Source organism: Mus pahari, chromosome 1, assembly GCF_900095145.1.
Source record: "Mus pahari chromosome 1, PAHARI_EIJ_v1.1, whole genome shotgun sequence".
Taxonomy (NCBI): domain Eukaryota; kingdom Metazoa; phylum Chordata; class Mammalia; order Rodentia; family Muridae; genus Mus; species Mus pahari.
In genome coordinates, this window is record NC_034590.1 from 19,378,885 (window position 1) to 19,396,340 (window position 17,456).

General features: G+C 47.1%; 2 protein-coding genes across 2 annotated transcripts in view; both read right to left on the reverse strand.

The window, feature by feature from the left end:
• Saal1 (serum amyloid A like 1) overlaps positions 1–9,248 on the reverse strand; it is a 21,503-nt gene extending 12,255 nt beyond the window's left edge. The window contains exons 1-7 of the mRNA XM_021201548.1: positions 9,089–9,248; positions 7,262–7,375; positions 5,732–5,815; positions 2,563–2,642; positions 1,215–1,274; positions 995–1,110; positions 373–553 (exon numbers count right to left, since the gene is read on the reverse strand). Of these exons, the coding sequence (XP_021057207.1) occupies positions 373–553; positions 995–1,110; positions 1,215–1,274; positions 2,563–2,642; positions 5,732–5,815; positions 7,262–7,375; positions 9,089–9,223 (770 nt within the window). The 5' untranslated portion in view covers positions 9,224–9,248. The remainder of the gene's footprint in view (positions 1–372; positions 554–994; positions 1,111–1,214; positions 1,275–2,562; positions 2,643–5,731; positions 5,816–7,261; positions 7,376–9,088) is intronic.
• Positions 9,249–10,465: 1,217 nt separating this feature from the next.
• LOC110320212 (serum amyloid A-4 protein) overlaps positions 10,466–17,456 on the reverse strand; it is a 14,122-nt gene continuing 7,131 nt past the window's right edge. Inside the window, exons 1-4 of the mRNA XM_021196138.1 lie at positions 14,058–14,080; positions 13,414–13,508; positions 11,053–11,191; positions 10,466–10,730 (exon numbers count right to left, since the gene is read on the reverse strand). Coding sequence (XP_021051797.1) covers positions 10,592–10,730; positions 11,053–11,191; positions 13,414–13,504 — 369 coding nt within the window. The 5' untranslated portion in view covers positions 13,505–13,508; positions 14,058–14,080 and the 3' untranslated portion in view covers positions 10,466–10,591. Of the gene's footprint in view, positions 10,731–11,052; positions 11,192–13,413; positions 13,509–14,057 lie in introns of the transcript that reaches the window.

Here is a 17,456-nt window from a genome sequence, read left to right on the forward strand (position 1 = left end):
GCAGCCCTTAGTAACTAGTCAGTGGCTGTGGTCTCGGGCTTATGCATAGAGCTGCTCTTCCGAAGCATTCTCAGAGCTTAAATTCATCCAGCAGTCTCTCTCTCTCTCTCTCTCTCTCTCTCTCTCTCTCTCTCTCTCTCTCTCTCTCTCTCTCTCTCTCTCTGGTCGACCCGAATAACTAAGAACACTGGCAACAAGCAAGCCGCACCCACCGGATCAAATGCTTTCAACACACGATTCTTACAGAGAAACTACCCTGCCACCACAAACCCACGAGAGGAGGGCATACTGAGTGAAACTAAGACTCTTCCATCTGAGGGTGTTCTGAACGACTGGGTTTCCCTACAGCACTCTGTACAAGAGCTCACCTACCGCACTTGTTTGGCAGCTTCCAGCACACAGGGTACAATGGAAAACACTGGCTGCTCTTCAGAGTCCTCCTGGGGTTGGCCTGGAAGCCGGGTAGCTCCCTTTCGAATCCATTCCAACATGAGTTTTTCATCTAAGTCAAAGAGTTTGTCCACGACCTCCCCGACCTTCACCAGCAAGTCAACTGCAGCAGAGACAGGGGTTCAAATGAGAGCCCCAGAACAACTCCCCAAGTTGCTCCCAGAGCCAAATCCACTGAGGTTTCACTTCCTCCCAGGGTGTCTGCAGGAGCCTATTTAAACCTCCTGCAATGCAAAGTGGGGCTGGAGAGTGCTCAGCCACTAAGCACCAACAGCTCTCCCAGGTTTGATTCCCAGCACCCACACAGGAAGCAGCTCACAACACTGTCTATAATTTCAGTCCTAGAGGATCTGACCCCTCTTCTGGCCTCTGTGGGCACCAGGCACACACCAACATGTGAGAGATACACAAATGCAGGCAAACACCTAAAAAAATTTTACAAGTGAAAACATAAACTGACACATAAGATTTAAAAAGTGAGCCGTCTACAAAAGTTTCCTAAGGCATGCTCTATTCTCCCTCCCTAGGCTGTGTGGTGACTTACCGTTTGTTGAACTGGACATGATGAAGCAAATGTTAGCGTAGACGGATGGGTGCTCCCGGATCCTTCTAACCCAGACACTGGCCACTTCTGTCTGGGAAAGGCAAGTAAGCAACAACCTACGTGACAAGCGTGAGCTCAGGATCAACGTGGACCACAGGTAAGGCCACAGCAGTGGGGACTGCCCTCTGCCTCCCCAGGTCCCACCATGACAAGCACTTACCTGCAGGTTTCCAGCAGGGTGGGTGGGTCTGAGTCACACAAACACTGCAGCAGCACCTGTCTGCAGAGCCACAGTGAGCGGGAGCGTGAAGCATCGCATTGCAAATACCACTTTCATTGCATTTAAACACAGTTTGAATTGTAACACAAAGAACACATGCAGAAAACCCCATCAAGATGCAGAATGTTGTGACCCTTAGGACAGTTCTTCATGTCATGGTGACCCCCCCCAACCATACGATTATTTTGCTGTTACTTCATAGATATTTCTACTACTTCATAACTGTACTTTGGCTACTGTTATGAGTCATAATATAAATATCTGAAATGTGATCCCAAAGGGGTCATGACCCACAGTGTGAGAACTTCCTTTAGAGCAAGCACTCATGTGTCTAAGGAATAACACAGCTGTCCATCTGCAGCCCCCATTCCGTTCCATTCCAAACTGCAGTCCCCTCTCCCAGGTGACCCTGACTTCTCGGTAGTCACCTCCTCGCTCTGCTCTACACATCCGCTAATACACTTCTCATGTTGCATCTAATTTGATATGGAAGAACTTGATAACTTCTTTGGGTTATCTGTGCATCTTTTTATCTGTTTTCAAGTGACAGGAAATTACCCTTCACTCACTCTTCAATTCATCATGGGAGTACCTTGTGTGTGAAGTAACAAAAACAATTCAAGAGGCCCAGGTACTTGAGCACAGGGATAAACAGGGATTAAACCCTCTGATCCTCTGAGAAGCACTGCCCAGGACAACGGCTTTAACTTATGCTGGACACTGACTTCATTAAGAACCTCGGTAACAGCCACGAACCATCAACAAGAAAGCGACTTTACCATGTAAGTGCACAGTGCTCTCAGGTCTATGGTAACCACCTGAGTGAGACTCCGCTACTAAAAAGCCTCTGCCCAAAGCTTCCTGGCTTGTACAGGAGAAGAAGCCTCTTACTTCCCGAGGTGACCCTTTACCTTCTGGTCTATGGGCAAGGCCCACTCACAGATCTAAGTGTTCACAGAGCAAGCAACACTTCAGCAACTGAGTTTCCCAGCCGAGTTCCGAGTCCATGGATTCTCTCTGCTTACATTGTTCTGCATTCTGGCCAGCTGCCCCCAGCTCCAAGTTAGGCTCTGCGTTCTCTCTGACTAGCCCACTTACTCTGCTGACGCAGGCCTTCTCCCATGGATGCACAGGCTCTGCCCTGAGTCGTGTCCATAGCTACACAGAAGCCTCAGCCTCATCAACACAAGCTGCTCCTTTAACAAGGAGCACTGCACCCTTCAACCTCTCCTAGGACCAGGATTCCCTTGGAGAATGGAATACACAGCTCCTGGGCAGTAGTACTTACCCATGATCCTCGCTCTTGCTGATGGACTCGCATATCTCCCGGAAACAAGCCATATTCCCTAAAATTCCCACACAGATCTCCTGTCAAATCAAATTCCACAGGTCACAATGGCTGCAAGGTAACCACAAAGAATAACAACTTGAACAAAACCCTTTACTGCACCAAGTTTGAGGGGAAGGAATGGGGAGGCAGAATATGAAAGTGTACGGCCAGCATCCATATCTATGCACTTAGCTCAAACAGCCCATGTAGCTGAGAAGAAACAAAAGACACAGAGGAAGTCAGAAGGTGGAAGTTACAGATGAGGAAACCTTACGGCGGAAAGGAGTCTTAACACAGACAACTAATGGAGAGAGCAGCAGGAAACGCAAGCAAAGGTAAGAAAAATACAGCAGAGGAAAAGGATCGGGACTGAAAGCATCTGACTGTCTCGCTCAAGAGTTTAGACTTAATACAGGACGGTGTGTCTGGGGCCATGAGATTCTCAAGGAGGGAACAAGACACTGAATCCTCCTGTAGCATTTAACACAGTAAGTACACAATGGGGACAGTACTGCCCCTACTTTTCAAATGAGAAAACTGAAGCAACCTGGAAACCAGGAAAGTCAAGCAACCTGCCCAAGATCTCCAACTGGGAAGGTGCATCGACCCAGAGCCTGGTTCCAGGATGCTCAGCCCAAGAAGACAGAGTCTCTACCAGAGGCAGGGGGTGGCACGCATGGAAAAGCATGGAGGCAAAGACTCCAGAGGTTTGGCCAACAGTCTGTCGGAAGGTGAAGAGAAAGCACCAGGCTTGGCTCTAGGTCTGAAATTACCCCACTTTCCCAGTCACAGGTACTAGTGACACCTACAGGAAAAACGAAGACAAAAGGATACAGTGCATTCTCGCAGGACAGGGTTGCCACACTTGCTGAGACACAACACTTTTCTACTCCCATCACCTCCACCGAATCAGAATCTCCAGAGTAAAACCTCCGAGCCAGTGTTTGCCAAGGGCACACTCATCAGTGTGATAATCGCTCAATTAGAAAGGAGAACGTGAGCCGGGCGTGGTGGTGCACACCTTTAATCCCAGCACTCAGGAGGCAGAGGCAGGCGGATTTCTGAGTTCGAGGCCAGCCTGGTCTACAGAGTGAGTTCCAGGACAGCCAGGGCTATAGAGAGAAACCGTCTAGAAAAAAAACAAACACACACACGAAAGAAAGAAAGAAAGAAAGAAAGAAAGAAAGAAAGAAAGAAAGAAAGAAAGAAAGAAAGAAAGAAAGAAAGAAAGAAAGAAAGAAAGAAAGTGGGATTAGAAAAAACGGCATGCAGGTCGAAATTCCTCAACAAAGCTGGATGTTGCACCAGTTGAGGGGCATCAGGGCTTTGTGGTCTCACTAGAAGAGAGCTGTAACTTATGAGAGTAAGAATCGCAGAGCTAAGGTGGCTGTGGCAGCAGTGTCTGTGGCTCCAGCTTTGAAGGCTGAGACGGAGATTGCCAGCTCAACCCCGTGTTGTCACAGCGCAGGGACTCACGACAGCAATGACTGTACAGTAAGGGCCTGCACTTGATCAGAGTCCAGACTGAGACATAGGAAGGAACGGGACGGGGAAACGCTGACAGAAGTGTAGGAAGGGCTAAAGAGAGTTCTGGCAAAATGCAAACTTTGGGAAAAGATCAAGAGTGTCGGGGCAGAAGACACACATTCTCTTGTCAACAGAGAGAGGTGAGCTTTCTGCCCAAGCACCTCCTGACTGGGCTGCTCATGAGAATCCCTGGCGGATGTCACGTAGAGATGTGGCCTGATTTTTGAAGGTGTCCTGTAGGACAAAGCTTTTGAGAAGGGTAGGACCCTGGTCTAAAGCACTGATGGCACGGGGGACACAGTGGTCCTGCCCTGCCCTGCCGGATCAGACACTCCTGAGGTGGGCTCAGTACATCTGGGATGCTAATGTAAGACCGGTGGCTTAGTGTTTCAACCATCCAGACAGGCTGAGGAACAGCTTTAGTAGACTGTGAATAGGACACATTCACAACAGTGTGGCTAATTCCTGAACTGATCATGACTCAATCTATTTAAAATAGTAACATCCACGAGACAACCCCACAAAACTGCCAACACTTCAAGTTAATGTAAGGATCCAATATGGGTGGAGCACTCCACTAAATAAAATCTTAATTCAAAGGGCTGGAGAAATGTCTCAGTGGTTATGAGCACTGACTGCTCTTCCAGGGGTCCAGAGCTCAATCCTTAGCAACCACATGGTGGCACACACCATCTATAATGAGATCTGGTGCCCTCTTCTGGTGTGCTGACATACATGTAGACAAAGCACCCCTATACATAAATATATAAATCTTTTAAAAAAAAAATCTTACTTCAACTTTCAATTTGTAAATACACCCTATGGAACTTTGCACTTCATCTCAAAGAAAAAGAAGCAACAATAGGGTTACACTAGAGTTGGGCTTAGGCTCAACCCCCAGCTTGTCTTTAACAAGCTGTGTGATTTGGACACAGTCTCTGAGACTCTTTCTTTCATCTATTAAGTGTGTCTTCATAGGAGCAACACATACTGAAAATCACGCATCCTGTGCACTGCACAGAGCCGTAAACCGCAGTAAAGCTTGGGACACTACAACGCTCACTGTTCCATCTGCTGTTCTTGGGAGCTTGCTCTCAGCAATAACCACATACAACTTACTTGGGTACACTGCGGTACTGACACAGACTGAAAAGGGAAAGGGAAGGCAGCATGGGCGCCATGCTGGTGAGACGCAGGCAGCCCTGGACCAGGAAGTGCATGTAGAAAGGTCTCACAATCAGACAGTGGAAGTCCTGAGTGACAACAACCTTAGGATGTTTTTAGGCAATGGAGAGCTTTGTGAATGAAAAGACCAAGAGACACAAATGGTGGGCCAGCGCTCCTGGCCAAATGTCCCTTGTTCTGTCACACATTAGCAGCCTAGCATGGCTATTTGTGGCTGTGCATGGCTGTGCCTATCTGGTCTCCATGGCTGTTAAAGCAAAGCATTGATCTCCTTCATCTAACCCAAATCTAAAATTCTACATATCTAGTCACTGCAAGGAGTGCATTGCCTAAGAATGTTAATAAGTATAGGTACAGTGATTTACTGGCTTATAGCTAATAAGCAAAGCAAGAGAAAAGAACTCTATATACTTACTCTTAATCGGGGACACCTGGATTTGGCCAGCACTCCCATGAATATGTCAGGAGCCTTAAATTCTTGGAGAAATAAAGCCACATCCTACAAACAAAAATGATTACCAAATTTGATGTTGAATCCTGTTCTTCAAACGGCACAGCTCAGACAACCCTAAAAGTCTAATCTCAGGTTGACTTCCTTTCCTCCACAACAGAAATCTAAGGTCAGGAACTGTGCAAAAAGGACAAAAGTGACAGAGGCGCCTTTGTGGTGCCTGGTCCCAAGACAGTGGGGTAATCCCATAAACCAATCGAAGCCAGAATGCAATGCACCAGACAATGGCCTCCCTTTACTCTGTACTGAACAGATTAGCCTAAATGGTTTCTTTTTCTGTCCTTAGAATTCTCATTGACTTATTCAAAGACGTTTGCTGACTGTCAGAAATTGGGGGACAGGGCGGTGAGTATAAGAAGTATGGGGAAACAGTCAACTCCTAAATCTTACCCTGTAAGAACTTAAAACTTGGGCTGGAGAGATGGCTCAGTGGATAAGAGCACTGAGTGCTCTTCCAGAAGTCATGAGTTCAATTCCCAGCAACCACATGGTGGCTCACAACCATCTGTAATGGGATCTGCTGCCCTCTTCGAGCATGTAGGTATACATGCAGATAGAGTACTCATACTTAAAATAAATATTTAAAAAAAAAAGAATTTAAAACTTAAACTTAAAACTTAGATACATCTAATACTAGGAGTTAGATTTCCAAAATCCTTAATAGAAAAGGGGAAGGGGGTTGGTTTTGGTTTTGGTTTTTCGAGACAGGGTTTCTCTGTGTAGCCCTGGCTGTCCTGGAACTCACTCTATAGACCAGGCTGGCCTCGAACTCAGAGATCCGCCTGCCTCTGCCTTCCAAGTGTGTATCACACCACCCGGCAACAAAACAAAATATCTGACTGCAGTGTGACTAAACTTCCTCCCTACAGATCTTGTTCCACCCATATCACCTAAAGGGGCACACCAAACAGGTGACCCAAGAGTGCACATGGACCCCAAAGAGATGAATCTTGCCTAGTAATATAAGGCACAAAAACTAAATATATATGTGCCAGTAGCTCCATGAAATTATACTGCCTAGTGATGTCATAGCTGTCTTAGTTCACATCTATGTTAAATACACTGTGATGTCCATAGGATGGAAATATATATATATATATGTTTAAAGGTACAATTTTAACATTAATAGCTCCTGAGACTTCATACTCTGAACCACAAACTGGAGAGACTACAATCACTGAATAGGCCTTTCCGCAAACAGTGGAGGAATGAACCTTTTTACTTATTTATTTATTTTATGTATATGAGTGTTTTATCTGCATGTACACTTCAAACCCCAGTATAGATGGCTATGGGCCACCAAGTGGTTGCTGGGAATTGAACTCAGGACCTCTGGGAGGGCAGACAGTCGTCCTTACCCCCAAGCCATCTCTCCAGCCCCTTCATCACCTCCCCGCCCTGAGTCTGCTCAGAATCTCACTTCCATCCGCATACCTCGTCCATGGACATATCCCAGACTCTGCAAATTTCATTCTCCATTTCTTCAGCAAGATCTGCCTGTTCTTCCTCGTCATCTGAGCCAGAGGTGCCACTTTCAGGTGTGACGGTCTTCAGAAACATAAAGGGGAAAAAAAAAATCAGTTAAAATACTCACGGGTCTTCAGGTAAAACATTATCACTTAGAAGTCTCAGTCTCTCAAAATTATCTCCTCAGACCAAACAGTCTCTAAAAACTAGCGCCTCGTGACCAAGCCTGCTCAGTCAGTCAACAGGTTCTCCAGCGCAGGAGTGAGGATTAAAAAGGAAAAAGACAGTCAGACATTGTAGCATGACCCCCAGCCAGTTCTGAGGCTGAGGCAGGTTTGTTTTTTTCCCAATCTGCTTTTATACCATTTTAATTACATGCAAATAATAAGGGCAAGCAGTACAATAAACACAAATAGTCAAGGAACACGCAAGGCAATAAATAACCAAAGTCCCGTGGTCACTCCTGTGATCACTGTTTCTAGGGGCCTATCAGGATGACCAGGATATCTGAGACTACTTCCCTGTCCTAGCCCAAAATCATACTCATACCTTTTTTGTTCTAGTCTAAAATTAGATTCCTGCCTGAACCTACTTCCTTGTCATGGCCCAACGCCAGATTCCTGCCAAGGGGCTCCAAAAGCTTTCCACCGCCTTGGATAGATCTACACATTAAACACTCTTCAAGTAAATACGGTCTGTAGACACTGCAGCAGAAAAATGAGAACAACAATATAGCCCTTTTGGTTTCAAACGGTTTAGGATTAACATAGGAAAGACATGATGTAACCAGGCAGTCACAATAGGAAGAGGCTGACTGGGCTGAACTGGTGAAAGGACTATTGTAGAAAAAAATTAGGGACCATGACCTATTAGAAGACACACATTTCTCTCTGGGTGGTGGTGGCATACGCCTTTAATCCCAGCACTTGGGAGGCAGAGGCAGGTGGATTTCTGAGTTCGAGGCCAGCCTGGTCTACAAAGTGAGTTCCAGGACAGCCAGGGCTATACAGAGAAACCCTGTCTCAAAAAAAAAAAAAACCAAAACAAAAACAAACAAACAAACAAAAAAACAAAAAGACACACATTTCTCTTAAAAGAAGAAAACTAAATCTATGGGAAGGGTAGGACTCTGTCCTGGGGGAATGAGGTAAGCATTCAGAAGTGACTACAAGAGCTCAGAAAGTATAGGACATGTTTGGAGATGACCAACAGTCTACTGGCTATGGAACACAATGTTAAGGTAAAATGGCTGAAGTGGTGCAACCAGCCTTGGATCCCCAGTTAGGAAATAGAAAGTTTCCTCCTATGAGCAACAAGGGCAACCTTTAAAAATAATTTAAAAAAATTTTTTTTTGTCAATGTAGAAAATGGCTTAGAGAAAATAGAAATTGGCGGTATGGACAGCAATGGACAGAAAACATCTATTGGCAGCCTCATTATAATTTCAATCTATACAAAATCTTGTCTACGATAATACTGATTATCTTGTTTTTATAGAAACTATGAAAGAAATCGAGGATCTGGGTTGAGGAGTCCCGTTCCCAGCATGGGATAAGCTCGCGTCTCGCAGATCGGGGCTGTCTGACTCCAAACTATGTATTCCACTAGAACACGAGCCGACAAAACACGAATGGTAGGGTCTCGACTTCGTACGTGACAGTGGGGTTGGGAAGGAGAAGCCGAGTAAAGTACGTGCGCGGTGTAGTTCTGGCAAGTTAGTACATCGGCACCCGCGAGCCTCCAGCATCCCAGCCACTCCCTTGGCACGGAGGGCGCCTGCGCGAGTCTCCGCACCTGGATGAGCCCGCTGAGGACGCCGAAGAGCCAGTGCTTGCTGTAGACCGTGCTCCCGATGCGGTCTCCCCCACCCAGGTCCTCTTCATCCTCCGGACCACAGCTAGGCGGCGGAGGGGACGGGTTTCGATCCATGCCGCTGCGCGCCAACAGTCCCGGAAGCCGCAGAGGAGGCGAGAGGACGCGCCAGAGAGCCCAACGCACGCGGGCGCCGCTCCCTCCCACACAGCGCCCCCTACCGTCGGGCTCCCGCGTGGTCCGGGAACCTGTAGGATCCGTGGGGTCTCCTTCACCGTGTCCACCCAGGACTAGGAGTGAGCACAGAGCACGCACATCAGTAATACCTGTCGTTTGTCTGGAACGAAGAGGGGGAAGGGAAGGGAAAAAAATACTTAGCCAGGGAAGAGGAGGATGGAGGCGCTTGGATGTGGGACTTTAATACAAACTGAATCTAGATGAAGAACTGAATATATGAAACAAAATGTGTAAAGTTTCTGTGACTCATGTTTATGGAATCTTCTGAGTCGTCATCACCCAACCAAGCTGCCCTGGTCCTTCTCTCACAGAATTACTTTTTATAACCAGAAAGTAGCTTTATTTATTTTTATTTTCTCTTCTCCCCCCCCCCCCATACCCCTTTCTGTTGACCTTGAATGAAAACACAGGTCAGTTCAGGCTTCTCTAGTAACTCATAGGTAACTAACCGTCTTGTGTGATTTTTCAACTATAACCTTGAAGACTTAGTTTAGTTAACCGTGATGACTGTAAACCACCCAGCTTGGTGTTAAAGCCTTTCTACCCCAGGGGAAATGGTTGCAGAATATGTCTTTTTTTTTTTTTTTTTTTTACAATTTTTTTTTTTTTTTACAAAATGGGAGTGGCTGGCCCTTTTGAAGGGCTGAGATTATCTTCAGAGCAGCATCTAGATCTGATGCTTTCTCAGTGGGAAGTGTCAGACTTTAAGACAATCACAGGGTGGTTCTGACTTTACAGTCAGCCTTTGTAAGTTGTATTTTGTTGACTCAGAACTTACTGATTTTCAAGGGGAAGGCACAGGGGACTGGAAGCTGGGGACTCACGTGTGCTTGACAGTCGTGCTTAGCACTGGGCCATAGCCCAGAATGCAATGGTTTTTATCTAGTTTTCAACTTGATAACTGAAACCATACACAGGGCTTTCTTGCTATCTCATGTCATATTCCAATTCCCATCTCTTCTTGTCTCTTTCTTTTAAAGAAAAATATTCCAACTCCCATCTCTTCATGTCTCTTTCTTTAAAATAAAAGAAAAAGAAAAGAAAGTGATGTTCCCTGCTCATCCACATGGCCCTCGACCCTCAGTGTGACTGCCCTGTGCTCTCAAAACAACAGTGACACGACATTTCATAAGTATTTATTCAGCACATTGGGATGTTTAGGGATCCAGATTTTAAGAAATAACTCAACTCAGTAGTTGCCCCTTTTCTTGGGGCACCGAATGACTGGGAACAACAGGAAGAGAAAACTCAGTATTTTTCAGGCAGGTTGGCAGGTCGGAAGTGGTTGGGGTCTTTGCCACTCCGGCCCCACTCGTTGGCAAACTGGTCAGCCATTGAGTCCTCTGCTCCGTGTCCGGTGAACTTCTGAATACCCTCTCTGGCATCACTGTAATTAGCATGGACAAGAAGATTTTTAACCAAGCCAACGGGCAGTAGCCCCACCCTCAGGACTCTCTCCTCCTGGCTGTGAGGGGAGGGAGAGGCTGGTAGGACCCAGCCCAGGCGGTCAGTCTCACACGGGAGGAGCAGCAGCAGCAGGAGGTGGGGGTCATCCCCAAGCAATCACATGACCACCAACCCCTCCCAGTACTATGCACAGAAAAGAGGAAGATCAAGAGGTAACGGGTGGTATGCACAGGATGCAGAAGAGACAGCTCCTTCCTGGCTGTCCAAGGCAGTCAATCTCTGTTCACCCAGACCTGTGTTACCTGATGACTTTAGCAGCCCAGGCTCCCCCGGGACCCCTCCGGGCAGCATCATAGTTCCCCCGAGCCTGGAAGTATTTGTCTGAGTTTTTCCAGTTAGCTTCCTTCATGTCAGAGTAGGCTCGCCACATGTCTCTAAACCCTGGAGAGGGAAGAGAGTGATGGGGATGGTTGTGTTGAGGTAAAACAGAGGGCTACAACGTCTATCTAACTCATTCCAGCTTTTCCCCAAACCCCACAGAAATGTTGCTAGCTTGAAATAAATAGTTTTTTACTGCCTAAGAAGAACATTGGAGCGAGTTTTATCCCAATGGACTCCCATCTTAGCTCTGTTTCTGTTTGTCTTTGGCTGTTCAAAAAGCAGCGTGTAAGAAGAGGAGAGGTGATCTCTAGGGAGTGTGTCATCATATGACAACGGTCATCAGATGAAGCTCTCTCTGAAATGGTCCAGGGGAACTTCTAAGGTGTAAGATGAGATCGCTTGTCTTCCTCCTCTCTCCTCCCTCTTCTTCCAATCCTTTCCTTTCTCTTGTGTTCTCTTTTCCTTTAGAGATAGCCTATGTTTCTGTGTATACCTGGATGGCCTGAAACTCACAATCCTGCCTCTGCCTCCCAAGCGCTACAGTTACCACCGCAGCCACAGTTCTTGCCTAGCACAAAACAATGGGAGAAACTGCTCTCCAGGCAGAGAGAGTGAGCGCAGCTCTGTTCTGCGTCCACCCGGATGTCCAGGATCGATTTCACCCCGAGCAGTCTCAGCACTCCTTCGGCAGGCAACAAGGGGGATGTCTCTGCTATAGACTGCCACAAGCTGGGCACAAGCTGAGACTCTGGGTGGCAGTGGACACACTAGGTTTAAAACCCCTACCTCCAGCCGGGCGTGATGGCGCACGCCTTTAATCTCAGCACTCGGGAGGCAGAGGCAGGCGGATTTCTGAGTTCAAGGCCAGCCTGGTCTACAAAGTGAGTTCCAGGACAGCCAGGGCTATACAGAGAAATCCTGTCTTGGAAAAACAAAAAACAAACAAACAAACAAAAAAACTCACCTCCTCTCCAGGAACCAAGGAGAGTGTTTTCTACCACGGACGGTGCTTATGCAGAAAAGCTGAGGGAAACGCACGTGGAAGTCCATGAAGATGCTCATTTATTATCGCCCCGCCCCCTGCTCCTCTGCTCATTTATTATCGCCCCGCCCCCTGCTTCTCAGGACAGTGCCACAAACAGAAAGAAGATCTAAACGAAGGACCAGGAGAGTGAGCTGCACACTGAAGGAATCAGATCCAGCTAATGATAAATGGGGAATATCAAAGGTAGTGAGTTAGGGAGCAAGGGGAAGCCTAATATCTAGGTTCACTTAACTTTCATTGTGAGGCTGAGCGTGGTGGCCCACGTCTTTAATCCCAGCACTCAGGAGGCAGAGGCAGATGGATCTCTGAGAATGTGAGGCCACCCTGATCTATAAGGTGAGTCCAGGACAGCCAGGGCTCGGTTACACAGAGAAATTCTATCATAAATAAATAAATACTGACTGACTGACTGGCTGGCTGGTTGGCTGGCTGGCTGACTGACTGACTGACTGACTGACTGACTGACTAACTGGCTTGTTTTATGGCTGGTGGGCTCTATTTCCCTTGATGACAGTTTCTTGTCTGTGTCTCAGCCCCAATAGACCTATGTTCCAGGTAAGTAAGTCATTGTCTCCTGTTGATGGTGGAGCTGCCTTCCACCCAAGTCATGATCCGTTCCTTCTCAGGTAAATAAGTTAAGTGTGTGCTCAGAGCTGTATAGTGGCTAACCTGGGCTAAATTCTGCTCTTCCAGGGGTTTTCTAAGATAGCTTACGTATTCTCTTTGTGCATTTGTACATTGGTTTCCTTAAAGGGTAGTAGTGACACCTACGCCACAAGATTAATTTAAAAACGAATTCATTTCCATACATTATGCTCCTTGGACAATGCCCACTCTGGGTGGAAAACTCAGTTAGCCTTGTTTGCTGTCACTGCAGGTTGTCACCAACTGCACCGGTTTTCCCCCTCCGCACCTTCCCTGGAACCAGACATAGAAGTGAACCCTCCACAAGGGGGCAGTAGAGCCCCACTTCCCTACTTCCTTTGGCGAGTCTCCATCTTTCACCTACAGATTGCTCCTTCCTTTCCTGTGGAAAGGCTGCTGTACAAACACTGGGATCCTCACAGAAAAAGGTCAACACTGAGGAGAAAAGCTACAAACTTCTCAGGAAGAGCCACACTGCCACTCTATCTATGGGGATTTCACAAGCATGTTTGCCCTTGATTATGTGGTCCCTGCTCAAGTAAATTCTTAAAACTCAGAAATACAACCTCCTGCTCCCATCCTTGAAGCCTACCTTGGCCAGCTTCTTTCATGAACTGGACCCATCTTTGACTGTCAACTCCCAGGATCAAGAAGCAAAGAATGATGGCAATGGAAGGCTTCATCCTGCTGTAGGGTCAGGAAAACAAAGACGAGCGAATCATTTGGTGGGGTGGGGGGTGGGGGATGCTTCTGCAATGCTGAGCTATCTATCCTTGTACACCAGTAACAAACCCCACTGGATTTCATACATAAACCCACACACGTTTGAACAAAGATTATAGGTAAGGGATTCCAGGGAGCTCTCTAGCTCTCCATTTCCGTGGATTTCCTTAGAATCCCACTGTCTGAGGGTTCGCAAATGGACCACTGATATAACCCACATTGCACTTCAATCATGCCAGCTGAAACCAACTGTAAAGGAAATTTCCAGAGGTCTATGTGGGGGCTTTTTAACCAACATAGCTCCCTGCAGTGTATCTGTAGAAGGCTAATTGCACCCTTCCCTGAATTCACACAGAAGCACACTAGAAGTTCCATGTGGAAAGGCATAATATTCAATGAATTCTTACCATCTAGTGGATTCAGGAAAGAGACAAAACATTAAACACAACAAGCAAATGCTGGCAGGGAAAAGAATCTGCAAAGAGCAAATGCTGGAAAGTTCTGGCGACTCACCTCGTGCTGCGAGTTCTGCTCGGACCCCAGGTGAGTGGCCTCTGTCCCTTGCTGAGGAGATGTGGCTGGGGATATCTATATATACTGTAACTTCACTAATGAAGCAAGCCCTGTTTGATAATCCCACTTGCCCATAATTTCTCTTCCAGAAGATAACTTTTCCTTCATGCACATCTTCTTTCCCCAGATTGTGCCATCTAGGCATTTTCAGAAATGTGCCAAGTTAGGGCTTTCTGAAGTCTTCCCCATCCTGGTTGGAAATAATCAGGACGAATGCTTTACATCCAATTTTCTGGGAAGGGAAAGCAATATTAGAAAGAGAGATATGAATGTGTAATAAATCATGGGAGCCAATTCAAAGGCTAAGCTAATGCCCTTTCAAAGCACAGTTCAGGTTTAAGCTGGAGCCTTAGAAACAGGAGGAAGGGAGGCAGAAGCTGGCATTTAGCACCCGCATGAATGGAGCCAATGCTGCGGAAGATCTCCAGACTCCATACTCCCTATTGCTATGGAAGGTAAGAGAGCAGATTAAATTTAGAGACTTTGATCAACCAGGAACACTAAACAATAGGACAATTTGCTTCAAAGTCACAAAGAAATAATACACCGTAAACATGCGTGAGGAAGGCCCCCTGAATGCTAAATTATCCTAACAGTGGGTTCAGGCAGAAAGTGGTAAGACTAGACACAGGAATGCTGGGAAATGACATCAGGAAATGGTTGCTGGAGCCAGAAAAGCAGCACTAGGTTTTGCCATGGGAGTTTATCTCACGAGGAAACCATTCAGACCGTGGTCTTCTCTCCTTTGCTATCCCCACCCCTTTATGCAAAAGAAAAATGAAATGCACTGAGTTCCCTAGAGAAGGAAGGAAGGTATAGATAGCTGCGACATGGTAGGTGTGGTGAAGGCATCACATTTGGCCTTCTGCTCTAAGAGCCCTGGGCTGGAAGCAGAGGAACGCAGAGGGGCTAAAAAGAGCACACCCAGGAAGCAACAGCTCAGGGGTGTTCCCCAAATTGCTACGAGAAGAGAACTGTGGGTATCACCTTGGAGAAACAAGCTGATGTAGATAAACCTCGTAAGCCGGAAGTTGGTGAATAATATCTGAGAAGTAACAGCCCAGAAGGATGGGCGTGTAGAACTTTCAGTCGTACTACAAGCCAGAGGATGCTATGGTGCTGTGGCAGACGTTGGTACATGTGACGCAGGATGGAGCAGACCAAGCGTGGACACCATGTTGGAGAATGGTTGTCATACATTAAAGCCTTGAAGAGAGGGGCTGGTAAGATGGCTCAGTGGGTAAGAGCACCCGACTGTTCTTCCGAAGGTTCGGAGTTCAAATCCCAGCAACCACATGGTGGCTTGTAGCCATCCGTAACAAGATCTGACGCCCTCTTCTGGAGTGTCTGAAGATAGCTACAGTGTACTTACATATAATAAATAAATAAATATTTAAAAAAAAAAAAAAAGCCTTTAAGAGAAATGCCTCTTCCTGGGTTGGGCCTTTATTTTGGTTATTTCCAGCTCTGTGACTAAAAGGGGGAAAAAAAAACTGTTCAAAGATTTTCGTCCCTTGGTCCTCAGCCAATGCAGTGCCCAGCCGCCTTTGGCTTAGGAAAGGGACCCTTCTGCGGCTGGCTTGGCTCATGTTGTCCTAGCAGTAAGCAGTGAGCAGCAGCTACAACTTCCCACAAGCCCTGGTTGCAAACCTCTTTGGGGAAGTGCTTCACAGAGAACTGTGTATGAAACCTGCTGCCTCTTCTGTTCTGACTTCCTTGGGATAAACATTTGGTACAGTGATTATGAATTGACTGACCTCCTCAGCCATCCTAGACTCAAAACTCACTTCCTAAGTATCTACTTTTTCAAACCCCTCTCCCCCTTCCCCTCCTCCTCCCTCCTCCCTCCTCCCTCTCCTCCCTTTTAAACCTGGCTTTATTTTATGTGTATTTCGCCCAGATGGATGGATGTGACCCACATGAATGCCTGGTGCCTGTAGAGGTCAGAAAATGATGTCAGCGCCCCTGGAACTGGAGTTATAGATAGTTGTGAGCCACCATGAATACTGGGAATTAAACCCAGGTCCGCTGGAAGACCAGCCAGTGCTTTTAACTGCTGACCCATCTCTCCAGTCCCAACCCCCTTCTTTGATAGAAGGCAAGTGCAAGTGGGTATTTTTCCTAGACATTAAGAAAAGCTCTTCGCATGGATTTTTTTTCTTTACTAATAATAGTTTAACTAATCCGTTGAGAATTCTTTTAAGCTTTTTATTGATTCTTCGTGAAATCTGAGTCACATACCCAAGTCCAGCTCATCTCCCCATCCCCTCATATCCACCCTTTAACCTTGCAACTTCGCCCAAAATAACACACACAAACAACAACAACAACAACAACAGAGCATAGAAGCTAGAGTATGTCACTGTGTGTCTCCAATATATTCTTCTGTCCACACATCTTCATCTTGAAAATGTTCCTCGTAACAAGGCCATTGGGCTGGTTCCAGATCTCTGGCTTTTGTGACTGCACCAATACTGGGTCCTTGTTGGGATTGTCCCCAGCTATCCTGTTGCTGCCCTATGTCACTGGAGATTCTACAGCTTTGGGTCAGCATGACTGTCCCTTGAATCCCAGCCATTCTCAGATGATATAGATTGTGGGCTGGGCCAACTCAGAGCCCTGGATCTGGGCCTGGGTGGTCGCTGAGCTGGTCTCTTATTCGCACTACCAGGGTGGCTAGGCCACACAGTGCTGCCATCAGTAGGAGGCAGAGTTATCTCTCCTGTTCTCATGCCCTAAAGCCAGCTCACTCACACCCATGCCTGCAGAGCCTGCTCCACTGTGTTGCCCAGTCAAGGCATGGGGCCCACTCACATGCAAGGGACTGGGCCAGCTCACCCATCCTCACACCCTTAGGGCTGGCTCATCTGTGCTTCAGCCTTCAGGGCCAGCTCCACTGTGTTGCCCTGGTGAGGGGCAGGGACAGCTCTCCAGCTCTCATGCCCTTGGGGCCAACTCCCTGACTATCACACGTGGAGATGGGGCATCATCGCCCCTGTGCCTGCACCACCTCACGACAGATGAGTGGCAGGGACCAGCTCTCCCAAATTCATACCTCCAACTGTGGGCTCCCACATGCTCTCTCCGCCAGGACCAGTTCTACTGTGCTGCCCAGGTGGGGTGCAGGACTAGCCCTCCCAAGCTCATGACCCTGGGGATAGCTTTCCTGATTGCCAGAAGTGGTGGGGATGGGAGGGACATCATCTCTGTACCAGCACCACCCCCATGGCAGACAAGTGAAGGGTCATGTATTAGTCAGGGTTCTCTAGAGTCACAGAACTTACAGATAGTCTTTATATAGTAAAGGAATTTATTGATGACTTACAGTCTGCAGTCCAA